Source organism: Arvicola amphibius, chromosome 12 (genome assembly GCF_903992535.2).
Source record: "Arvicola amphibius chromosome 12, mArvAmp1.2, whole genome shotgun sequence".
NCBI lineage: Eukaryota > Metazoa > Chordata > Mammalia > Rodentia > Cricetidae > Arvicola > Arvicola amphibius.
In genome coordinates this window covers 139,049,896-139,059,221 of record NC_052058.2, presented here as the reverse complement: position 1 = coordinate 139,059,221, position 9,326 = coordinate 139,049,896, and the positions used below count along the sequence as shown (strand labels likewise).

Here is a 9,326-nt window from a genome sequence, read left to right as displayed (position 1 = left end):
CAGGAGGGCTCTGGGGTCATCTAAGTACTCCTGGGGACAACACAGTTATCAGTCCAAATGGAAACAGACTTCTGGGTGTTTGTATCTCTGCGAACCTTATACACTAAGAGCCATTTTTAAATGGGGTCTCTTCACACCAGCTTCAGCTAGGGTTATTTGTCAAAGCTGGGATCATAGTGCACTAAGGGCCACTGACACCTGCAGGAGACACAGGTACCCCACTTCTATGATCTCCCTTGCTCCTTACTCCAGCCCTGTGAGGTAGCAGAGCAGATCCAGCAGAGGCCCTGTGGAGAGAGGAGGCCCTGTGGAGGGAAGCACCTAGGCCCCACAGTGGCCCGTGGGCCCCGGAAGCCTGTCCTCTCCTGTGGTTCTGCAACTGCCCTCTTGCCCCGTCAAACACAATTTTGGAAGACGAGGTGCTATGTGACCTGGAGAAAGTGGGTTTCCTGGGCAATTGTCAAACCACCCTGAACAAGGGTGAGGTGAGAAGGTGAGAAAGTTTAGACAAAACGAGTTCCTGAGAAAGTCAAGCCTGCCTCAGATTCTGTGAGGAGAAACGTCCGCACTCCCTGGCCAGCCTGAGCCCAGCTGCTTTGAGCCCCACGGGAATTTACTTTTGAACATTTTATCACAAGGCAGGATGGCTGAGTTGGAGCCCAGCTTGGGCAACATAGGAAACTTCATCTAAAATAAAACAAAATAAAGTAAAATAAAATAAAATAAGAAGGAAAAACTGGGGTCGCTGTGTGTCCACAGCAGTGGGCTGGAGAGCAGGCTTCCAATGACCTGGCGGCATACTGTGCCATGGAGTTCCAGAGCTTCGAGCTAGCGAGTGTGCTGGCCATTGGGAACGAGACGGCTGTTGGTCCCAAGGCCATTCTTCAGATACTCCGGCCCTGTGCTGTTGGTGTTCTCCTCATTTTCCTCTTCCTCTTCCTCCTCCTCCTCCTCTTCTTCATTATCACTTCTCACATCCTGAATGCTCTAGGAAAGGAAAGAATGGGCCGTGAGTGACAGCCTTCTGGAAGATTTCATAAATGTGCATGCATACAGGTCTAGGTTGGAAAGCTGCTTCCATCAAAGAGCCCTGCTACCCACAGGGCCAGCCTTCACAGAGGCACGCCAGCGCATGAGCCAGAGACAGACATTAAAGGCTGAGAAACGTGGGGCGGGAGAGCAGGCCCAGCAGGTTAGGACACTGTGGCTCTTGCAGAGGACCAGGGTTCTGTTCCCAGCGCCTACATGGTGGCTCAGTCTTCTGTAACTCACTTCCAGGGGATTTGATGCCCTCTTCTGGCCTCCATGGGCACCTGACACACACACACGGTGCACATATGTATGAACCTACATGAAGGCAGAACATTTGTAACAAAATAAATCTAAAAATGTTTTAAAAATAAAAGTTTGATTATGGCGACCTGAGTTTGATGCCCAGGCCCCACAGGGTAAAAGGAGAGAACCGACTCCATGTTTTCCTGGATCACACATGCCCACCACGGTCCACACTCACACAGCAGTGTAATTTTAAAACATCTATTTTGTTAATAATGCATGAATTTTTTCTTTAGAAAGCAATCATTAAACAAAAGCCTCATCCTGGGTATGGTCTCTTTCCCTTTGAGTTATTGATCAGGGGGTCCCAGATCTGAAAAGTACAAACTATCACCATTGTACTTAGTTGTCCATGGAATTTGTGGGTAAGACCCCATTGTTGAAGACAGTATACACTACGGTCACAGGACTGGGAAAACTCAGTCTGGTTCTGACCTGGAGGCTTCCTCCTGGAAGGCCAGCTTTCATAGTGTTGCAAGATGCTAGGCAGGTTACCAGGAGAGAAAGACAGCAACAGGCTTGCCTGAACGACAAGAACAGTTTGTCTGGCAGGATGTCAGGGGCTCATAGGCGCCATAGTGACCTGAGTGTCTTGTGGGCGGGGGACAACAACTATCTGATTGGATTTCAAGGTGCTTAACAGGAAGAAACCCATGCTTGCTACTGCAAACTTGGCAAAGGATGCATGGCTAGAGAGGGGAGAACCCACTATTATCATCTTGCTAAGTTGATAGAGTAGCCAACTGCCTTCTAAATATTTATTCTTAAACCCAAAGATTAGCCCAGCTCACACACCTTACCAGACAGGCTTTTTTTTTTTTTTTTTTTTGCAGTGGATGGAGGTTAACTCAGAAGCCCACAAAGGATCAAAGCACAGGGGATAAGTGACTGTGGAATGCTCACAGGACATCTGTATCACATGTCCTCTCTTCAGGGCTCAGGACTGTCACAGAAGAAGGTACAGAAAGACTATCAGAGCCTCTGGCAAGAGACAAGGGTCTTCTGTACCTGATGGGCATTGCACTCACGAGCTCAAAGTAGCTGTGGCTGCTTGCATAAGACCTGGACATGATCTGCCTAGACAATACTCCAGCACGGATGGGTGGTGGGGCTCACAAGGATCTACACTTAGTTGAGAAGCAGTAGGTGGCTGCCAAGGAAGAAAAAGTCAGTTTTCCTCAGAGGCAAGGTCTTTAATAATTTACCCATGCTACAGTGGACACCAATGTGTATACAGGCAAAAGTAATAGACTCAGTGGGTTTGGATGGATGGGTAGATAGGTATAGGTGGAGAGGAGGGAGAGAGAGGGAGGGAGAGAGAGAGAGAGGACATGATACTAGGAGGGAGAGAAAGGGCAAGGAGCTAAAAGGGACTGAAAGGGGGAATGAGGGGTAGACTTGATTAAAAATATATTAATATTTGAAGAAAATGAAGATAAAAATAAAAGGAAACAACGTTTTTTTCTAAGTAAAGCATTAGTCACTGGGCATTTAGTTGTCGTGAAGGCACAAGTATCTGTCAGACGTGTTTTGTCACGTGCACAATGTACGAAGTTGGTGGAAATGTCTTTCATTGCTATGCTTTTACGATGGATGTGGCATTGTGCTATTGTTTGAAATTATGTTTAGCGGTGGATTACAACACCTAGGCTAGTAAAGGCTTGTGAGTCTGGTAGAACTGAGAATCACTGACTCTGTAAGTCAGAGGCCAGACAAGAGTCCTGTGGATTTCCTGATAGGACGCTGCGAGATTAATATGCAGGTGCTTGTGTGCAATACAAGGTCTGATAATATAGACCGAAAAGTCTGCTGTTCAAATATTAATGATTTTACATGTGACATCTTTAGTATAAATAGCAGTGCTGACTTTCAAAGGGCTTTTGAAGGAGCAGGCTGGACTGAGCAGTCCGTATGAATAGTAAAATTCCCCATCACAATCATTGTACATAGGAACCATAACCTTGATTTAACAGACAGGATTAATGTTGGTGAGTGTAGGGGAGCTGGGGCAAGGAAGTGACTTTAACAAAGCCACCACACAGCTTGGAGTCAGACAGGGCACAAACATGATACTCTACAGTCCCCTGCTGGACAAGTCTGGTGGTGTAAGTACTGGGAGAGAAAGTGGACCCAGGAGGCCTGTGAGCCAGCTCTGAGGGAGTCAGTCTTTCCTCCCTGCCTGGGCACTGGCTGCCTCCTCACCCCTCCTCACACCCATTCTGACCTTGCCCTTGATACCATCAGGGTTGGCTTTTAGGCAGAAAATTAAAAATAGTGAAAACATTCCATAATACATATTTTTATTAGGCTAGACAACCACTGACATGTTCATTATATTTCAATGAAAATGGTTGTTCATCTGAGTATGGTGGAACAGGCCTTTAATTCTAGCACTCAGGAGGCAGAGGCAGGTGGATCTCCATGAGTTCAAGGCCAGCCTAATCTACAGTGTAAGTTCCAGGTCATCTAAGGTTATGTAATGAGACATTGTCTCAAGCAAACAAACAAACCACTGAAGAGAGGTGTTCAAGGTTTGGGAGATGACTCAGTGGTTAAAGCACTTGCTGAGTAACCCTCATGATCTCAGTTCGGATGCTCCAAAGCCTGCTTAAAGCCAGCAATGGAAGCTAACTAGTCTGCTACCTCCATGTTCCTATGGCAAGATGGGAGTCCCCAGAATCTTGTGGGCCAGCCAGCCTGGCTTATGCAGGGGTGGGTAATTAGAAAAAACCTTGTCTCAACCAAGGTGGAAGGTGAGGGTGGACACCTGAGGTGGTTCTCTGACCTCCATATATATGCTGTGGTGAGCACACTTACACACGTGTGCGCATGCATGTGTGTGCGTGCGCGCGCACACACACACAGACAGACATACGCAACACAACATACACTAGCACATATACATGCACGCGCGCGCGCGCACACACACACACACACACACACACACACAAATGTTCAAGATTTAGGGGTAGATTTTGTAGCTTATTAATGATTTACAAGGTCCCATTTGCTAAGACACCGGCTAAGGGATGCTAGAGAAATGGAGCTCTTCTAATGAGCTGGAGTTAGAAAAGCTAAGATAAGGACCACAGTCTATATTCTAGGAACTAAATTACAACTGTGAAGCCTTCAGGCAACTAAAATACCCAATAGAAACACAAATCCAACAGGAGTGTACCCGTATGGTAAAGATCAGTGTTCTGGACACTACCTGTGTGCTTTGAGAGTCAATGCTTGCCATGCATCCTTGGAACCACCCAGCTCCATTGGTTTCTGCCATGCTTCTCACTTGTTGCAGTCCAACTCACACGCCGGCTTCTATGTTTGTCCTACTAGAACTTGTCTCATGCAGATTGGTGGCCCTGGACTGTCTATAAATCACTAAATGCCCAAGAAAGAGTAGCATATAAAGAGTGGAGGGTGGATCTGTGCATCAGCAGCCACACGGCTGTGGGGACTCTGCACGGAGCCTATGCTCACCAAGGCCTACGAGCACATGCTCCTCATCTGCCACCCCCACCCCAAGGCCTTGGCAATCCCCACTAAAGACTATCTGTTGATATTCTGACCATTTGAGATCACTTGCTCCTAGAATTAGCAAAAACCATTCTAGCATTAAGTTGGCCTTTCTCCAAAAATGGTCTGGGTTCTTTATAATAAACCATTATCCTCATTCCACAATTTTAAGATGGATGAAAATCAATTCTTTCAGGTCTTTTAACAAGTTCCCTGCCAACAAGCCCTCTGTCCTCAGAAAAGGCCCAGGAGAACTGTGCGGTGAGGAAGGAGCCACTGGCTTCGTCAACTGAGCTCTGCGGTCCTCATATCACTAACCAGGACCGATTTCTGGCAGATGTATTAATTGGGCATGCCGTGTAGGCAGAGAAGGATTGCATTCAAAGGACAGACCGGACAAACATGAAATAATAGTCATTATGAAGAAAACCCAAGGACAAGGTGGGAGCATCCCATACAGTAGCAGAAAGAGAAAAGTCTAAATTTGACCTTCTTGCTTAAGTTCTATCCCAAACAACATTGTTCCTCACAGAAGCGGGGGCAGAAAGATGAATGCATTCAAAGACTAGCTCATTCCGGGACCTGAGAGTCAAGTTCCAGTCTTGGGCATGTGAACGTCCAATTTCCCCACAACAACTCGTTAAAGAGACTGCTCTTTTCCTATTGAGTGGTCTCCAGGACTCGCTAGCAGAGACATGTGCCCAGAGTGTGGGGTTCTGTGCCCTCTGACACCACTGAGGTGCGCATCTGCTGCGCGCAGTTGCATGTCTGCCTTCCCAGGTGTATGTCAGGGGTAAATCTGGAAATGTGGAAGTAACATCTCCAGTTTTGCTTTTTTCAAGGTACTTAGCTGCAGCATTTGGACAGACATGGCCTCAAGAATGACCTGGTCAAAGTTCCTTATCTGCAGAAGGGGAAAAAAAAATACCCAGGCAGCTTTTTTTGTGCTGGTCCATGTAAACAAGATGCTTTCTCTTCAGGTTCAGGGGCAGAGACAAAAGTTTCTTTTATACAGCTCCAACTCACTGATGTAAAGTAGGAGGCTTTTGTTTTCCTAAATTATGAACAAAACCAAATGAAGTTATAATCAAAATTTCATTTAGCTGTAATTTAATTATTGAACTATTAAATTATAATCGGTTATTTGATTATTTCTAATTCCTGAAGCAGTTCTTTCATTTTACAAAGACTTAGAGACTTTTGTCAATGAGCTTCAAAGATTAGTTTTAAGGCTTGACAGACCCTGAATGGTGTCTTCATTTTCTAAAGTTGATAAAAACGAGAGATTTCAGGCCCTTCCTGGTGACATAGCGCAGGGACAGCACAGCCCTGAGCATACTGGGAAGCTTCTGGTTCTCTCTCTCTCTCTCTCTCTCTCTCTCTCTCTCTCTCTCTCTCTCTCTCTCTCTCTCTTTTTCTTTCTTCCCTCCCTCCCTCCCTCTCTCCCTCCCTCCCTCCCTACTTCCCTCCCTCCCTCCCTCCCTCTCTTCAAACTACACAAACAAAAAGCACAGGGTCTCTGCACAGCCTTTGGAGGATCTAAAACAGATGACAACACCAGCCTCTGGGGATCATCAGCTAGAGATGAGGACAGAATGACTTCACTAGATAAATACACTTTGCTCTGAACATTAATGCTCTGAATTGCAGTGCTCTCTAACTGGCAATACTGTGCCTACTCAAAGTTCCTCACCCCTACCCTACCTGAGCAGAGGTAAGCAGAAATACTGTCAACACAAAGAACAAATCTCCTGGGATTTAAGACAGGAGAGTATCTTGGCACAACAGGATGAACCCCAGAAGTTTTGTTTTAAAACTTAAATGGTACGGTTTGTTCAAATATTAGTTTTCACAATTTCAAAAACAAATCCATAGAATCTACATGTGCTATTGAGAATGGAAAACTTGGTCCTGACAGGAAAGCGGAGGGTGTGAGTGGGCGGACTGAAGAGGGCACAGCACCAAAGACTGACAAACTGCACAAGGTGCTCGCTCATGGACGAATGCAGCCATACAAGGTGAAGCCTCTGTCATCAAACTGGCAATCGTGGGAAAGTGATGTTTAAAAAAAAGAAAAAAAAAAGCAAGTTGAAGAGGATGAAAGGATGAAGGAAGGAGAAATCTCATCCACGAGTCTTGAAGCATCCATTGGCAGCATCCAGGAAATTTGCCTGGCAAAGCCAGTTGAGGAGCCCACAATCATGCCCACTAGTAGCGAAGGACAGGTGCAGGGTCTGTATACTAGAGAACGCCACTTGTGGATAGTTTAAAAACACTGTGTCTGTGCTTATATCCAAACACAGTCACAATACAAAAACACGGGTAGAAACACACTGCCCTCAAGAGTGCACACCTCTTCAGAAGAGGTGGGGGGGAGAGGGAACAGGAAGAGTTGGAACACACTGGAATGAACTAACCTATCTTACTTTGCTATTTTCTCCTGAATGATTTCATTGCGTCCATGGCAGGCATTCAGTTATCTATTCAGTGAGTAAGTGAAGAAACGAATCTATAACCCAGCGAAACTTAAGCACCATTTCAGTGTAGATGAATTAGAAATTCATATCCAAAACAGGGACCTGTCCTCTGGGCTTCAGATTCAAATATTCAAGCTAGCCAGTTTCTCAGCTGTCCAACAACCTCATCAAGTTCTTTGTTCTCCAGTCAGCTACACTCAGATGGGCACTTTGATCCAGGCCCTGCAATCATCAGCTTTCCAGAAATGGTCTCAGCCACTTCCTACCTATATCAAATCTCTATGACCAGGTTTCAGCTTCAGAACTGGCCTGTGGCCTTGGATGGAGCAGTATAGCGGTCAGCTGAGCTGAGGCATGGCTGAATGTGTTTTGGTCCCTTGACACCTACAGATCTGCAGACCTTGGCAGTCGGACAGACACTTGGACACTTCCTGCTGGAGAGTGTCAGTTCCCCATCTCCGAGGAGCAAGGATGCTATTGTTGGCAAGGTTTCTGAATAAGGAAAATTCCGAAATATTATGCCTGGCCATTATTTGAAGCTGGTCTATACCGGAAATTCCCAACCCAGGAGCCACGGAAGGGGTAGAAGCGATACTGAATCATTAGTCCCCTGGGCACCTAAAGTTGCTGTGCTCATTTCTTTCTGCTTTGGGTGAGTGTGTCCCACCTCAGTTACCCCAGTGTACCAGATGCGTGTAATTTTCAGGACCATGGGTGAAGCTGGAGCTATAGTCTTGGGCTCTGATTATAGGCTGAATGGAGCTGTTTCAGTAAGAAGAAACCTTGACCCATTTTCTTCTCTGAGGAACTCTCTCTCATAAATGTACCAGCTAGCCTTGGCGACAGGAAGCTGTGTGGCAAGCAGCTGGATCCTGAGCTCCCTGCAGACAGCAAGGGGCACGCATGGAGGGGCAAGTGAGAGTGCCTAGCACCAACATGATTGGCTCTGCATAAGACCCAACAAGGTGACCTGGCGTTTAAGTGGCAGCGGCAGTGAACAGGCGGGCAAAGAGCATTTCAGGCAGAAGCAACAGCTTGTTGGCAAAGACAATCCAGGTCACGGTTTCAGATTTGCTTCAAAGTTCAACAGGAAGTTATTGGGAAGGACTGTTCACTGTATCAGGGACTTGTCAGTGACAGGACAGAGAACGCACCTGTCTCCAGTGAACTTCAGCTCCAATGAGGAGACTGCTGTATTTAAAATAGCCATGTCTAGTTTTGAGTGTAATGGAGCCTTTCTTGGCTCTTGGTTGGCTAATCTTGGGGAGGCAGGGACTAGGGTCTTGAAAATTCAGTGGTCATCAAAGCTGCAGGCCAGTGCCTTCTAAGTTTGAAGTCTTATTCCAAGAGGAATAAGGAAACTCAGATAAGGAAAACTAAAGCAAATGTAGATTTATTAAGAAAGAGGAAGAAAGAACTCCTAAGAGTGAGAAAGTTCCAAGGGAGAGAGACACTCCTGTGCTGCTTGTCCGGGGTCTTATATACTGTATGGTGGGAATGGGGTAGGGAATGAAGTATCTCGGTTGGTGTTGGTCATCCTGGGGGTATATTATGGGCCAAGCCAGTAAGAAATATGTATACCCTATGCAGGCTCCCTTAGCTCAAGTAGAGAGTTATTAATCCATTCAGGGGTTCTGTATGGCACATGGCTAGCTCATGAGCCATCACGTGCTTGCTTACTGGCTTAAGGAAGCTCCTGTGCCCCTAGCACTGTTTGCTGCAGAGTGGAAGCTGTTAGAGAGATTCAGAGCAGCCACAGAGTAGGAAGAAATGCTAGTGGCCCGGAGTTCAGTGGTGTCACGTGAGATGTAGGAGGAGGGTTACATATTGAAAAGCATTCTTTGGAGGCCTCTAGGATTGAAAGGGACCTTGAAGGTGTCCAGCTTAGTTTCTATCTGAAGCTTCTGTGTTCTTCAGGAAAACCCAAGCAAAAGATGGACCCAGCCCTGCGCATGGGGTATCCAGGCACCACCGGTCCCTGTTTCGTTTTTCGTGTGT

At 46.4% G+C, this 9,326-nt stretch overlaps 1 protein-coding gene across 1 annotated transcript in view; it reads right to left on the bottom strand.

The window, feature by feature from the left end:
• Nucleotides 1-627: 627 nt before the first annotated feature.
• Cers3 (ceramide synthase 3) overlaps nucleotides 628-9,326 on the bottom strand; it is a 97,973-nt gene continuing 89,274 nt past the window's right edge. Inside the window, 1 exon segment of the mRNA XM_038314047.1 lies at nucleotides 628-987. Coding sequence (XP_038169975.1) covers nucleotides 829-987 — 159 coding nt within the window. The 3' untranslated portion in view covers nucleotides 628-828.